General features: G+C 43.1%; 1 protein-coding gene across 1 annotated transcript in view; it reads right to left on the bottom strand.

The window, feature by feature from the left end:
* The window catches only part of ESAM (endothelial cell adhesion molecule), a 56,501-nt gene extending 44,222 nt beyond the window's left edge, over nt 1-12,279 (bottom strand). The window contains exon 1 of the mRNA XM_039356529.1: nt 12,128-12,279. Within this exon, the coding sequence (XP_039212463.1) occupies nt 12,128-12,170 (43 nt within the window). The 5' untranslated portion in view covers nt 12,171-12,279. The remainder of the gene's footprint in view (nt 1-12,127) is intronic.
* Nucleotides 12,280-17,038: the final 4,759 nt, after the last annotated feature.

Raw genomic sequence — 17,038 nt, 5'->3', positions numbered from 1 at the left:
GGAACCAGATCCCGGAGAATACCTAATTACCAGGTGTGGTGGCAATCAAACACAAAGCGGGTGCTTTCCATTTCCAAAGTCACACCTGGTTTCTTTTTTTAGTTTGGGAGGGTCTAAAGCAGGGATGTTCCATCTTTTCTAGCCCAAGACCACACACTGCTTTTAATTGCCTTACCACACTCCAGCAGAATATGCCCCTGAAGAAACCCCAGATTGCATCACATTAACAATCACAGAATTATCCTCTGGTAATAGTAAGGTGACCAACCGTCCTCCTTTAGGGAGGACAGTCCTCCTTTTGTAAGTTCTGTCCTCCCTCGAAAAGTGTCCTCCTACATGTCCTCCTTTTTAATATTTGAAGACTAATCTGCAGGGCTTTTTTTTCTCATAGAACGCTCAGAACAGCATTCCGGCACCTTTTTTTGAATTTCGAAAGCCAATAGGAATTGCTGCTAAGCGTGCCAAACACCCAACTGCCAAACTTTGCACATGCAAGTTGTCTGCAGTGAAGGCGAATTGGCAGGAACTTAGCACCCCTGCCTGCTACCCAACTACACCATCTCCTAGTTAGTTCCGAAGATACCATGCTGTGGGAACCGCGGGGCCCTCTCTACATGGGGCTTGCAGGGTGGGCGGTGGTGCTGGCGGGGCGGCTGCAGGCGGGGTGTGTCGATGGCGGGCTGCCCTCCAGGGCCAGAGCTGGTGTGGCTGGTGCTTTGGGAGCCTCAGGGCCCGCTCTACATGGCAGGGCAGCGGTGCTGGCGGGGCGGCTGCGGGTGAGGGCACGGCAGGTGGTTGACCTTCCATGGGCCGAGCCAGTTTTTACGATATTTTTTTCTTCAATTTATTTGTGTCCTCCTTTTCATTGTAAAAAAGTTGGTCACCTTAGTAATAGTCTAGTATCTCTGCTAGTAATAAAGCTGCCACCTAGGATTAGGAACTTGGGCACAATCTCAGTATCCCAACATAGAAAAACTATTTGTGCAAACACATGAAGCTATGACACATTCGCCAAGTGTACAGGACCATTTTACGTTGTAGCTCTGAATTCTGATAGGCCACTTGGGAACTAGCTTTTCTCTGGCCCCTTCCCTTATCTAATTTCAGAGGAATGCTGAATTCCAGTTATTGTTGTTGCTTTTCAAGAGCTGACATATTGGAAGCTTTCCTTCTCATCTATTTATTGAATCTCGTTTTTGTTTAACATTATCTTGTTTTTAAATGTTCTGTGGGTTTTTATGATGCAATTTTGGCCACGTGGGGCTTTTGCCTTGGAAAATAATCAGAAATGTAGTTAGAAAATCTCATTAAAAAACCCAAAAGGAGATCCGTGCCCGTCAAGGGGTAAATTCCGGTTTACAGAGATTTGATACATCGTGTGCATTTAGAATAAGCTTTATTTCCTTCTTGTTCCTTCTTTAATCCCAGTTAAAAAAATCTTGGATACATTTTTCCAAAGGGCACAAAATCTTCTGTCTTTGCTGCCTAGGACAAAGGCCGTGGGAGAAGTACAAGGACACTTTCAAAAATCAAAGACATAATTCGCCAATTATGCATCATCAGCACACAAGCATAAGCAAGGTCTCCAAATGCTAATTCAGCACCGACGCCCTAGAGCAGTTGCTGTGGGCATCCTATGGGCAAAAAACTGCACCTGACCAGTCACAGCTCTTCTCATCCCCTTGACCTTGATCTAGGTACCAGAGAGAAACACGCATCTCAGTAGGCAGGAAACTGAATTAGAATTGGGAATTATAGTTTGGAGCTGGGTGCTATCCCTCCTCACCTGATCTTCCTCCTCTAGAGAATCTTCTCGTAAGAACCCAAGAATGCACTGTAAGAACAAAACCAAAAGGAGAATGAGGAATGTCCCCTTTTAGGAGGAAAGGTTGACAAATATTCAGCCTCCTCTGAGTTGAGGTCAACTTCAGAGGACTTCCTGTCAATTATTCAGAAGTGGTTAATTTTTTATTTCTCCCAGGATAACAGAACAACAGAATCGGAAGAGGTCTTGGAGGTCTTCTAGTTCAATCCCCCTGCTCAAGCAGGAAACACCTAGACCATTTCAGACAAATGGTTGTCCAATCTATTCTTAAAGTACCTCCAGTGCTGGAGCACTCACAACTTCTGGAGGCAAGTCGTTCCACAGATTGTTCTAACTGTCAGGAAATTTCTCCTTTTCAAACTTCTTTGAAAAGAAGCTTTTCAAACTTCTCATTCTAGCCCAGTGGTTCTCAGCTTTTTTAATGCCGCGACCCCCAACCGGTTGTAAGTCGAGGACTACTCAACCGGTCGTAAGTCGAGGACTACTCAACTGGTGCAGCCCTGTTTGCAGAATGGGATTTTTGGCGGGCTCAGCAGGGCAGAGACAGCCTGGACAATTCCTATTGGCTTTTGAAAGCCAATAGAATTAGACTCTATTCAAGAGAGTCTATTCTATTGGCTTTCAAAAGCCAATAGAATAAAAGGGAGTAGCGCAGCTAAGGAAAAGGGGGGAAAAATGGCGGACTGTGTTGTTTGGCGACCCCCGTGAAATGGTCGTTCGACCCCAAATGGGGTCCCGACTCACAGGTTGAGAACCACTGTTCTAGCCTATTACCCTGGGATTTCTTTCTGATCTCTCTACATACCAACCAGATCCAATCCTGGAATAGTAATGTACTAAATAAACAACTTCTCATCCTTTCATACAACTTTGAATCCCAAAGCCAGGAGCAATTTAAGGATCCCCCTCCTGATGCTACCGGAGACCTAGTTCACACGTATAATGCATGTGTTTTGTCTCTTCAGAACACTTAAAAAAGTCTTATGGGAGAGATATGTTGAATTCCACCTCCCACTAGTGTAAGAAGAAAGCAGACTATGCTAGTTATCGTGGGATTCTTCACCATCCTTGCTTCTCCTACCCATTCCTCTTATTTTAAAATATACACATATACTGCCCTTCATTTCAGTTTATAGGAAGAAACATCTTCTTAAAAAAAATTAGAAAATTTAGAAAAAAGATGGAGAGGAAGAAAAAGACGAGAGAAACATCAGCAGGAATTAAAGCTCACTAAGCAAGAACATTTTAGAGCTTCCGTGATTTTTTTTTTAAAGATAATTAAACAACAGCAGCCACCAGACACTAATCATTTAAGCATATGAAAATCTAAAACACCAATCTCAAAAATAGGATTTGGGGCATTTCACGTAATTCCTGAGCACAGGTTTCCAATCAGATGTCCCCCTCCTCCCCCCTAAGCTATTAAACGTTTTGGAATTAAAGGATGAAGATGGATTTCATTTGGTGTTCTTGCTCTGTGAAAGTAAGATGCTTATATAATCTGAAACCAAGACAAAATTAAAGCGAGAGTCCTGTGTGGCTTCCCCCTTTGGCTGCGACATCCACTTGATGGATTTCTGCTGGGACACGAACATTAATAAGTGCAAATTTCACCGATCAGGGTAAGAAGCCATCCAAGCAGCAAATTATAAGTCACTTTTTCTTCCCATCCTTTTAAGCTGATAAATCTGTTATTAGCTCTCCTCGGCCAAAATAGGAATTTCCTATTCTGCTTCAATACAAAGTGGGTGGGTGGGTAGGGACAACAGAAGCAGAACATTTGTTTGTGAGTAGTGACTATTTATAAAATTAACAGATATGAGTTGGCCTTAAGCAGAACGCTTGTTGAGAAAGTCCCTCGTTATATTTCTCACGACCCCAGGGCAGGAGGAACTTTTAAAACTCAAGAGAGTTTTTTTTAAAAAAAAAAGTGACTTCTCTGTTCATACCCAGAACAAGGCTTTTAACTCTCACTCTGCCAAAAGGGAGATACATTTGCTTTAATATGATATTAATAAGTTGGCTCACAGGAATATTGGAAAGACCTCAATTTCCCTCCTTTCAGCTAATAGCCAATATTCTCTCCAGATTCACTGAAGGTCCAAAATCTATACAAGAGTTGTTGTTGTTGTTAATTGCGAAGTCGTGCCCGACCCACCATAACCCCATGGACAACGTTCCTCCAGGTCTTCCTGTCCTCTACCATCTTCTGGAGTCCATTTAAGTTCACACCTACTGCTTCAGTGACTCCATCCAGCCATCTCATTCTCTGTCGTCCCCTTCTTCTATTGACCTCAATCTTTCCCAGCATTAGGCTCTTCTCCAGTGAGTCCTTCCTTCTCATTAGGTGGCCAAAGTACTTGAGTTTCAACTTCAGGATCTGGCCTTCTAAAGAGCAGTTGGGGTTGATCTCTTCTAGGACTGACCGGTTTGAACGCCTTGCAGTCCAAGGGTAGAGGAACATAAAGCACTCTAGATGGTTTGCTGCTTCCCAAGTTTTGTTAACATAGACCTTCTTTGTTTTTTTTAAAGAAGATTTCATGTCCATCCTTGTCATTTCCAGGTTAGCAGAACTTTGGGAACAGTAAAGCATCTGGACATCTGGATCACTTGCACTGTGGCCAATCAAAACTGAGCATGCAAAACAAGGCAGATCAGAGAGGCAATTCCAAACAAGTCAACTTTCTCCATATCTGATTTCCATCCTTGACTTCAAAGGGACCCTGGATGATGATGCCTGATACTAGCCAACTTCACTCATCGCGCTAAGCTTCAATTTGTTGAGTTAATCATGGTGGTTCATACACCACACTAAGCCATCAACCATGACTTATACCCAAGTGGAACAAGATTTCTGTAACAACCACATCCTATGTTGTAGCTTACTGGGTACGTGAACCCATCCTCTTGATTAGTGTGGCACAAATTATTACCATTGCATCAAGCATTAATTGAGACCTAAAAGATTGAAGGGCAAGCAGGAAGGCCATCAGATGATCATCAAAAGCTCAGAAGCTGATCTGATGATAGTTTTGGATAGATAGATAGCAGTTGGAAGCTTTTCCTTCTTCCATTGCCCAGTTACCTGATGACATGAAATGTGGAAATAAGATGGGGCAAATGATCGCAAACAAAGGAACAGACAGATAAAAGGCAGTTTAGTTCATAGCTGGAATGTGAGTGTGGCAAAAGACTGAGAAGAAGAGACCCTGTCTACTTCTGGGGCTGTAAAGGGGACAGGAGGAGAGAAGCACTTTCAGATTTACAAGATTCCATTAATGTAACCTTACAACAAAGTAGAGTTATTTCATCTGGTTGTAAATAAAGGCAAGGCGATCAAACGGGTCAGTCCTAGAGGAGATCAACCCTGACTGCTCTTTAGAAGGCCAGATCCTGAAGTTGAAACTCAAGTACTTTGGCCACCTCATGAGAAGGAAGGACTCACTGGAGAAGAGCCTAATGCTGGGAAAGATTGAGGGCAAGAGAAGAAAGGGACGACAGAGAATGAGGTGGCTGGATGGAGTCCCTGAAGCAGTAGGCGTGAGCTTAAATGGACTCCAGAAGATGGTAGAGGACAGGAAGGCCTGGAAGAACGTTGTTCCTGGGGTCGCGATGGGTCAGACACAACTTTGCAACAACAACGTGTAGCTCAGGGTTAAAATGAGGACTTTGGTGCTCTCGGAGCTTGGTTGTTTTCTTGCAGAAGTTTCCTTACTAGCTACCTAACTAGTTACCTAATGAAATGTCAGCAAGAAACTGAGAGCCCCAAAGACCCCTCACCTGTCTGGTCTACCTCGTAAGGGCTGCAACCTGCCACTGGAGTTTTTTAGAGCCAAATTATCTTATTTTGAGTTAATTCTTCCATGTGACAGGTGGAAACATTCTCATCCTCAGAAGATAAGTCAGTTCTGAAAGTGGGACAGAACAGTTTCATCCCAACCAGTGGCTAAAACACTTCAGATTTCATTCTCAGGATAAAAGAAGTACATGAAGCATTTCCTATTTATTGTGTTACAACTTTATAGACTGTTTCTGTTGTGGTCCGACTCTTTCCCTTTATGTCCTTCTTTCATTTTTAAGAGTACTGGGAGACCCCCGCTTCTCCCCTGCCCTCTCCACAGGCAGCTTATTAGCATCTTGGCATTGATTGTTCTTTCAGATACACATGAAATGAGAAAAAGAATAGAACGTCTGGATCAGAAAATTAAATACCAATATGCAATTTCAGTTACTTTACCAAAGGTATCTAGTTAGTGCATTGCCCGCTTGGTCAAGAATTTTGTTTTTACGAAGAAACATAATACACAACTGTATTTAGCACTTGTCAGTTATATATTCCTGATGCTGCCCCTTTTTCTTCCCTCTGCCCAGTTAAGAATATTACTATAGGATCCTGGGTATCCAAGCCAGAAGTGAAAACATGGGCCCGCCCAATCTAGTCTCTTGGGAGAAGCAGAACATGTTCCCAGCCTCGTGTCTGAACGTCATTGCATTCGTTTCCTTTGAAAGTTATCCCACACAAAAAATGACTTCCTTTACAGGGAAGCAGAACTCTAACTTGTAATATCCTTGATCACGTAGGACTTGGGGGGTCAGAAAGGATATTACAGCAGCAACCAAAGGCACCTGACTTCATTCAAATGATTTAGGAACATGCCTAAGATCTTTCTAGATTTAATATTTTTGAGAACAGGGTTCTGCAGCTCAAATAACCCCATGCCCACCATCTTTTCCATCTGGTCATCCTTCTTTGGATCTTAACAGGTCATCTGTCAAGCTATATAGACCTAAGTCATCATTTCCATCCTGGTTATTTTTCTGCAGAGCTTACTGGATCTTTTTTCAATCTATAGGCCTGCTAGATTGGAGGCTAAAACATAAGGAATGGTTGCTGAAATTGGATATGTCTAGTTTAATGACGAGAAGGACGAGGGGGGACATGATAGCAGTCTTCCAATATCTCAGGGGTTGCCACAAAGAAAAGGGAGTCAAGCTATTCTCCAAAGGCAGGACAAGGCAGGACAAGAAGCAACGGATGGAAACTAATCAAGGAGAGAAGCAACCTAGAACTAAGGAGAAATTTTCTGACAGTTAGAACAATTAACCAGTGGAACAACCTGCCTCCAGAAGCTGTGAATGGAAGTTTTTAAGAAGAAACTGGACAGGCATTTGTCTGAAATGGTATAGGGTTTCCTGCCTGAGCAGGGGGTTGGACTAGATGACCTCCAAGGTCCCTTCCAACTATTACTACTACTACTACTACTACTACTTATTATTATTATTATTATTATTATTATTATTATTATTATTATTATTATTATTATTATTATTTTGAAACCTTAGATGCAAGTCCATCTCACTTTTCACGTTTCTCTTCATCAAAGCATCGCAGACTGATTCAGAAAGACAAGGGAGAAAATATTAGCATCAAAGAGGGTATGATTAGCACTCCAGCACCTTAGAAATTATCGTTCTGTACAGAGGTAGCCTCCGTCGGGGCCAAGTTGAATTCTCACATTGGGCACTGAGTTGAGATACTGTGGTCTGGTTAAACATATTGACTCAGTGAGGTTTTTTTTTTAAAATAAAAATAAAAAACAGTACGCAACATTGATCTTTTCAAGTCTAAAGTCTTAGAGAGATTATTTGGATATAAACAGAAAAATGAACTCTCACCTGGGAGCTTGAAAGAATTTTTTTTTTCCAATTTTCAACAGTGCTACTGACTTTTTAAAAAGCGATGCAGCTTTACTTTACCAAGTTTTGCTATTCTACAAAAACCTCGCTGTTTATCAACAATGCGAAACCAGGGAAGACAAGGAACGGAGATCATCTTGGTCTGAATTCTGTTTCTCCCTGAACATCTGACCTTTGTAGGGCACCAAGATGCTTTCTCTTCTATAGCTTCCCTGGTAGACACAGATCAGGGTCTGTTACCCACATCCCTATGGAGATCTCCTTAGGTGGTCACCAATTGTCACAATTTTATTTTTAATACTGTATTTTTCTTACCAAAAAATAATAATAGGATGCTAGCCCTGCTACAACAAGCAGGGACTTATGGAAGCACCACTGACATATATTCAACACTCTACAGTAAAGGAGTCCAGAATTCAACAAACTCAAAAGCCACGTAGTTTGCATCAAAGGTAGCCCTTTCCATCCTCACCATTATGCCCAAGCTGTGAAAACCATTGTCTCTTCCCACTCATTGGTTTTTCTCAGACAACCAGGATTGATGGGCCAACTGTAGTCCTAAATCTGACTACAGGAATATCTCGTTTAAGAAGAAATCCTGGTTTCACAGAAAATTTTCATGATATTATTAGCTCGAGAGTTTCTGGCATTCGAACAATGTTTGACAGAGATTATCAGTTGCGTCGAAATGAAGAGTTTACAGTCCAGGTTTGAACAGCACAAACTAACAAAGGAGCAGGAAAGAGCCCTGGTTCACAAAGGCAGAAAGCCAAGCCGGTTTTAAAGTGGGTGCCCCATTTTCACTCTCCGAAACCAGGAAGCTTGTAAAGAGTTGGAACGCACGAGGAAGCAATCTGGTGCTCTCCAGAGAGCCTGGACTACAACTCCCATATGCCTCACCCCTTGGCCCTTCTGACTGAAGGTCAGGCAAATGATAATCCAAGGATCTGAGTTAAGAGTTTGCCTCAATGTTTGCCTCTTTTCTTGTCTCCCTACCCTCACCGAACTGGAAACTTCGAAGCCGGAATATGAGTTTAAAAGAATTCCAGAAATTTGTGCTCTGTTGGCAACTTATTCTTTCTATTCAAAGGGCAGAATGAGACTCTGAGCACATCTGATGGGCAAGCTGCACTGGTTGGAACATCTTAAAGTGGCTGTGCTTTTTCTGAGTTCTTCCCTCTTCTCTCAAGGATGAAGGTGGAAGGTTTTGAACCTGATTTATTGTTACCTGTAAACTTCATTCTTAGCCCTGTGCATAGATTTGGATTTGAATGCCAAACACGATTAGGTGCCTTAGTGTCTTTTACAGGTGTTTATATGGTTTTATTATGTTGCTGTAAAAGACACCTAGGTGGGATGGATAGTGTAGAATTTAATAAATAAAATAAATATCCCCCACAGGGTCTCTATACTCACTCAGGAGGCACCTAATCATGTTTGGCATTCAAATCCAAAATCTATGCACAGCCCTATTGCTTAGTGAATAGGAAACTGAACTGAAACCTAAAGAAATTACAGGAACGAGAAACAGAAGCTACTACTGGCAGTGGGAGATGGTATCACTCTGCAGAGAAGAGGAAAAAGCCAAGATGGAAATAGCAACAAGTAGGGGAAAGTCCTGGCTTTTGGCCACCTGGAATGGTGGACAAGGACTCCAAGTTAATCCATTGCACGGGAATGCCTTTAACAGCTTAGAATAACCCTTCCTGCAAGATAATATTTAAAATAAGAAGTACTTCCTTGCTTCAGAGGGATGAATAACTCCAGTTTGTCTTCTAAAAGGCAGAACACAAGGTTTCACATTTTAGCTTCAGTGAAAATGGCATTCAGCTTTTTCACTACGGAATTGCCGACATCAGTGCTGGCTGATCGGACAACGGTGGTTTTATATTTTTATTTCTATTGATGAAGAATGGGTTCCCTCCCTTCCCTCATTTGTCTTCCCTTTTGCTGATGTCAGCAAAATAAAAAGCTGGTGGATCCGCTAAGGTAGCAGAATCCACTGGTGTACATCTTAGTGGCTGAAGCTTCTGCATCAACTCCCAGGTGAGTCTGAAGTCTACTCCCAAGAGGACCAAGATATCATAAAGGATAAACTCATACCATATTATTATTATTAGGTAACCCGACCCATGAATAATGGGCTGCTAAGGAATTTGATGGTATTTGTAACTGCAATTCCTCTCTCGTTTCAGCCAATCTATTTGAAAAACACTGCCAGAAGCTGTGCCTGTTCCCCAGTATTTAGGTGCTAAGTATATTGTAAACCCTAGCCATTGTCTATCCCAGGGGTCTTCAAACTTGGCAACTTTAAGACTTGTGGACTTCAACTCCCAGAATTCCTTAGCCAGCCAGGGCTGGCTGAGGATTTCTGGGAGTTGGTCCACAAGTCTTTTTTATTATTATTATTAAAAGTTTTAAAAATTTCACACAATATATATCCCTAATCCCTCCCCCCTCCCCTACTTCCCAGAGCTGATTACAGGGTTACAAATAAACAAACATAATCTGAATAACATTACAAGTCTTAAAGTTGCCAAGTTTGAAGACCCCTGGTCTATCCACTGCAGGTTGAAGGCTTCTTGGGCATATTTCCAACCTATATGGTCCTGAACCTATTGCACTTGCTTTCCACAATTCCTCTGAGGACTCAAGGCAATCTGCCTGGTGACTGAGTTCTCCTCTAATTTTACTTCCCAAACTAGGTTAGGTAACCTGGAGTGAAACAGAGTGACTGGCTAAAAGTTACTAAGAGCGCTTCACAATGTAGAGGGATGGTGTGTGTGTGGGGCTTGAAAATAGGTTTCCAAAGTCCAACGCTTTAAACCTTATACTTATCACTTTCCTAACAGATCACCATTCAGAGAAGCAGGTTATTATATTAATTCATGGGATCTGCAGAACCTGGCATAGAACCTCCAGGGTTCTCAGCTGACTTCCTTCACACAGTCACTGTGCTCTCAACCTTTTCTTCCTCATGACTAGTAGACATCACTTTCTTCCATCTACAAAGCTACCAGAGAAAATTTAGGCTAAAAGAAGAAAGAAATGAAATAATTCCACAATGCGTGGAATTCTGGGGACCTTTCATTTGAAAGGTCTATTACTAATGGATGCATGTTTATTTTTCCTCATTAAACGGCAACCAACTGGATTAAAACAAACATTCTTCATTTGTTATGCAGGATCTGGGGACATCACAGAAAAAGAATCCATGATGTAGGAGGTGGTCTTTGCTGGTTTCTCAATATAAAGCAGGAAGGGCAAAGCAAAGAAAGGGAGATAGGAATCAGCCTTTTATTCCAGATAAATTATTATCTAAGTTAGCAGGGCAGGTAAATAATTTTAAAACCCAGGTTTAACAGGCTGATGAATGACATGCTTTAAATTGCCATACATCTTCCTGGGAACAAACACTATTTTTTTTTATTTTAGGGAAGGGAAAACAAATCTCTAAAGAACACAATAATAATTTTAGCACCTGTAACTATGAGTATATTTAGCCAACTGCTTACTGAAATTGATAAGTTGGATGAGGCCTCTTTAGATCATGGCAACGCTCAATCCTGTCAGTTTGGCTACTCACAGAGGCCCCACCGTTCTTTTAGGCAATAATGTGAGTGCCTTCCCCCTCACACACACACACACACCCCGTGGCCTGAGGTCCAACTCTAGGAGTGCCAGAGAAGCTGGCATCTTCCTTAAGGATCTTCCGCCAGACATGTTACGACTGTCAACTCCTCCTCCTTCGTTGAGACTATTCCTAGCCGATGTGCTTATGAGAACTCCGCGGGTGCTGATGGAAAAGCAAAATAATAAAAAGGACTAGGAAGGCAAAAGGGAGAACTTACGCAGGACTGCAGGGGGTCTAACTGGGTTCTGCAGAAACCAAAGCAGGTTGCCCAATTAGCCTAACTGAAGGAATGGTCGACAAAGTTAGCTTTCTCCTGCAAACCATGTTGCCCATATCTTAGCGAGGGGGGGGGACGCTGGGGGAGGAAGGGAGCTCAGGCTCTGTAATTATAGTGACACAGACATACACACCGCAGGCAGGCTAAGGCTGCGCCCCTAAGTTGGGAACTTAAAAGGACGTCCCAGCGCAAACCCAGCTGCGCCTTCTCACGCGTTGCTAATCCGGAGTCTTTTGCTTGGGCTGACAGTCGCTAGCCAGGATTCAGGAGGGGTCTTTTCCTCAATCAACCAAGTGGAGAACACCCCACCCAGCTCCCCAATTTTTCCAGCAGCCCCCTCCCTCCTCAATTGCCCATCACCCCTCCCTTGCTCAGTGGCAGCGGCTAAACCCGCGCATTTCCCCTCCTCCTCTCCCCCACCGGGGTCTTTGCAGACTGAACCTAGGTTACTCCGAGGTTACTCTCACCACGACTTGCCTCCCAAGGGGACGCCGACCTGCGAAGTTTGCAACCTCGAGAAACTCCCGCGGGAGAAAACTCCGAGCATCGCAAGAAACCCACCCTCCTCCGCTTTCCTCCTTCCTCGACTGAATACTCAGGATGGCGACGGGTAAAGGATCGGCGCTTTACTCCCCCAGCCCAAGCCCCCGCCCGCCCGCCCGCCTCCTCCCCCTCTTGGCAGCCCCTCACTCACCCAGCAGAGCCGCTATCCCGAGCGCCAGCGCCAACGGCTCCATTGCGCCGGCTCCCCCCCCACCCCGGAGGAAGACCCGGGGCGCAGCGCTCGTCCCGCTCGCCCGGAGGAGAAAGCCGGAGTAGCAGGTGCAGCTGCCGGAGCCCGCGAGCGCGAAGGAAGGCGGGGGAGGAGTTCTCCAGGTGGGGCGTGTCCAGCAGGTGGCGTAGGGGGAGGAGCCCCGGAGCGAGGGGGAGGGGCGGGCCTATCAGGTGGAAAAGGGGAGGGGCGTTGCCCACAGGTGACACTAGAGGGGCTGGGGAGGATGGGGCGGGGGGGGAGGAACAGTGAGGCAGGGCTGGAGAGGGGCAGTTGGGAATTCCGTTGTGCAGGGTTGCTTTTGATTGGACGTGGTTATTTATACCCCACATCTAACTCAGGGGTCCTCAACCTTGGCCACTTTCAGACTTGTGGACTTCAACTCCCAGAATTCCTCAGCCAGCAGGGACTTGCAGTCCACAAGTCTGAAAGTTGTGGACTCCTGATCTAACTCAAGGGGGTCCAATCTCGGCTACATTAAGACTTGTAGACTTCAACTCCCAGAATTCCCCAGCCAGCCATGCTGGCTGGGGAATTCTGGGAGTTGAAGTCCACAGGTCTTAAAGTGGTCAAGATTGGACATCCCTGATCTAACTCAATGCAAAGACTGATGCTGCTGCAGGAGAAGCTGGCTTGGGCGCTGAGACAATGAAGCCCAGACAGGGGAAACGACACCGAATCAGACACGCAGACCTGTTAGCGAGCTTTGCAGTTCATCAGAGCTCTTCAGCCAGGGAAAACGAACAAAAATGGGTAATAGGCAAACAATACATCAAAGAAGAAAAAGGATAGATTGGCGATTTCACAGCTAAGCCACACAATTGGTGGGATTCATTTGGTAAGCAAGAAAGTGTGGCTTAGGAACCATACAGGTCGGCTCATACAATCCACTAAGCTACAAATAAGCAAACTGTGTTGTAGCTTTGTGTTTTTTTCAACCTTGGCAACTTTAAGACGATTCCTGGCTGGAAAATACTAGGAGTTGAAATCCACACACCTTTAATGTTGCCAAGATTGAGAAAGATTAATCTATGGGGGGGGGGAATTATCTGTCTTTCAAGTTATTTTGAAATTCAGTTGTAGTTAGCTACAAGAAAAAGCTCCTGCATCCACAAGCTTCCAACACCAATGCATCAAAATCTCAGCAAGATTTGAAAACAAATTCCCATGCCCTCTAGAACACCATCCCCTTCCCAAAAGTTCATTTAAATAGGCATTCCCCCCCCCCCAAGCCTCTATTTAAATGAATTCTTAAAACTTAGCTCTGTCCAGGCCTGGATCAGAGTGGATGATAGATTCCTCTGTAAAGTTTTGGTTCTTTTTCAATGACGGGTTTTTCTAAATGTTTTTTGATGATCTAATTCAGATACGGTATTTTCACTGTATCTTCTATTTGTCATGGTTCCGATAGATGGAACTCATTAAAGAACTTCAAGGCAAGAATTCTTCCTTAAAGAACATTTTATTCAGGAAACAAAGTATCGGCACTACATAGTTGAACCCAAAACTAGATTCCCTTCTCCCAGATACAAAGTAACAAATTGCAAGTCCCACCCCCACAAAGCAGTCATAAATCACATTCTCCAATTAGCTGGGAGCACGGGTCTCTCCCCAGCTCCTCAGCCGGTTTGTATCCTTGAGTTCCCATGGAGCTGCATTGTTATTATGGCTAGCTGAGTTCAGGCATTCACCCCATCCTCCCTTCAACACCTAATTTCTAAGCAGAAGAAAAAGCATGTTAAAAGCAAAGTAAAAATGGTCGCAGTTTCCATCAGTTGTCAGAGCAGGAACATCCAATGTCACAGCATTGACACTATTGTCGTATTACTACATATAAGCTGCTTGGAACTATAACGAGTTGGGACAGCCTGTAAATCTCATAAATAAATACACCTTGCAGAAAGAGTAGCGGGAAGCTACTTCAGAATGGTTCCAAAATACATCCATGGATCTGTTGTACGGTCACCTACGGTTGAGCTCCACAATAAGGACTTTGCATCATCTGTGTCAGTGGTTTTCAACCTGTGGGTCAGGACCCCATTTGGGGTCGAACGACCATTTCACGGGGGTCGCCAAACAATGCAGTCCGCCATTTTTTTCCCCCTTTTCCTTAGCTGTGCTACTCCCTTTTATTCTATTGGCTTTTGAAAGCCAATAGAATAGACTCTCTTGAATAGAGTCTAATTCTATTGGCTTTCAAAAGCCAATAGGAATTGTCCAGGCTGTCTCTGCCCTGCTGAGCCCGCCAAAAGTCCCATTCTGCAAACAGTGCTGCACCAGTTGAGTAGTCCTCGACTTACAACCAGTTGAGTAGTCCTCGACTTACGACCGGTTGAGGGTCGCGGCATTAAAAAGGTTGAGAACCACTGATCTATGTGAATCCAGCTATTATGAAGCAATGTAAAGAATACAACCTGGGCTGGTAACTTTCCTACCCCTTTTCTAGTTGAAGACAGTCTTTTGGGTTGTATATAAAAAAAAATAACTGCGGTCGGTTGTATTTTAAAGGCTATATTTTTGAAGCTATTCTGACTAGGTTCATTCAGCTCCCCCTCCAAATTTTTCAAACTGCAGCTCCCATTAGCACTGGCCAGGTCTTACAGCTTCTTTCCTTATGGACAGTCCAATACACATTACCCCTAACCTCCAACTGCTCATGGTTCTTAGGTTATGGGTTTTGTAGTTCAAAACACCTGGAAGAAGCATTAGAAAAGCTAGTCTCTTCATTAGCTAACTTTGGAATAATGACAAACCCACCAAGAAATGAATCACAAGAAGAAAGAAAACAAAAAAAATGGAGGTCCTTTTGATGCACATCTCTCTGGAAATCCTCACGTGACTTAATTTAAGTCCCCCCCCATACTTAGAAAAGTAACAGATTTAGTCCCCCCCTTTCAGTGTTCTGCTGAGATAAGTAATAGATGGAGAAGTTACCCTCAGAATGAAAACAGCCAATGTCTGCTTCCAGCTTCCAGACTAATCAGATTTGGACAGCAGAGTAACAAATTTAACATGCTCTTAAATCAGGATTTAACCAAATCTCCAAATATGGGCAGATTAGAACTGCAGGGACCCAGCGCTCAGTAATCTACAGCGTGTCATTTCAATCCTCCCTGTTTCGCGTTCTTGAAGATCTTGATTCAGAAGGAAAACTGTGGTGCTGATGCATTCCCAGTTCTATCGTATTTTGGTTAGCATGCTGTGCTCCACACATGCAGAAAAACTGCCTTCAAACAAGTCAAGTCACTGGCAGATTTCCCCTTGGGAGTGGGTGGTTTTGGGGGTTTTTTTGTAGCTGGAATGATACTTTTTCTATATGGAGAGAGGTTACCCAGCCAGTGAAGCAATGATGCTAGAATGCCCTTGAAATGGATGGGATTTATATAGGGCTTCAAAACCGATCCCTTTTAAAAGCATTATAGAACCACTGCCCCACTGGCTGAGATAGATAGATAGATAGATAGATAGATAGATAGATAGATAGATAGATAGATAGATAGATAGATAGATAGATAGATAGATAGATAGATAGACAGATGAATTATAGATAGATAGATAGATAGATAGATAGATAGATAGATAGATAGTTGAGAAAAGTAGTCGAACACCGGGATAAATAAAAACAACTGTTTAATAAACTAACAACTGTTTCATAATTTATTAAACAGTTGTTTTTATTTATCCCGGTGTTCGACTACTTTTCTCAACATGAATATACCCGGGATTCACATTTTTAGTATAATTAGAGACAATAGATAGATAGATAGATAGATAGATAGATAGATAGATAGATAGATAGATAGATAGGCAGTGATATACACATATACCTACACCTATACCTACATATACATGTTTGTTTGTGTATGTGTGTAAAATAGATTAGCATTTCTAATGTTTCTTCCAGCTCCAAATTTTTATATATATACAAATACATACATACACACGCACACACACATACACAAAACACATATATAAGTATATAAAAATTTGGAAACTGCTCATCTCACCTACAAAGCAACTTGTTTAATTATGGTCCAGGGCCAGTCATTAAAACAACAGTAAAACAGGTGCAATAAATAAAAGAATAAAACTGCATAAAACATTCTGAAATGTTCACTTTTCGCCTGTTATTTGTGAGAAGGGGTACAAAGCAATTTCCGAATGCTACAGCTATTGATAACAGAGCTAGTTTGGTGTATTGGAGAAGGTTGTGAGTTTTGGCCTTGAGCCAGTCCCTCTTTCTCAGCCCTAGAAAGGAGGCAATGGCAAACCACTTCTGAAAAACCTTACCAAAAAAGCTGCTGTTCAGGCAGTCACCTGGAGACAGCAGCCTTGAAAGCAACAACAACAACAAAAAAGGATAGGACTTTTTGCAACATTTGTAAAGGTTTCTGACATTAGTCACATCCAAGGAGAGGACATGTTGTCACAAGCTTTGGATGGCCACTATCCTATAGCTCCCGATTTCCAACGCTCGACCTTCAGCGTGCTAAGGACTGCGCAGAATATAAATCCTTCTATTTTCCACCATTCAGTCAAAACTGGAGAAGCTTCTTGAATGAAAAGCGAAACATTTTCAAAGAACGTTCAAAAAGCAACTGGACTTTCTTGGGGTTGTTACCCCCCCCCTTGTAACATTTTCAAAGAAAACGTTTCAAAGAAAACACAAAAACAAAAAAGTCCAGTTTTGGGACAAACATGACCTGGATGGTTGAGAATCTCCATAGACATCCTGATTTCCTACTAGACCTGGTGGTGATCTTGGCCACAAACTTTGGAGCAGAAGCTTCCTGCCTCCCAAAATCTCAGGAAACACAACTCCAATGGAGGCAG

This window comes from Crotalus tigris, unplaced genomic scaffold (assembly GCF_016545835.1).
Source record: "Crotalus tigris isolate CLP2741 ecotype Arizona unplaced genomic scaffold, ASM1654583v1 scf7180000018825.4774228, whole genome shotgun sequence".
Lineage (NCBI taxonomy): Eukaryota > Metazoa > Chordata > Lepidosauria > Squamata > Viperidae > Crotalus > Crotalus tigris.
The sequence above is the reverse complement of the archived record's forward strand: the minus strand, read 5'-3'. Positions and strand labels throughout refer to the sequence as shown.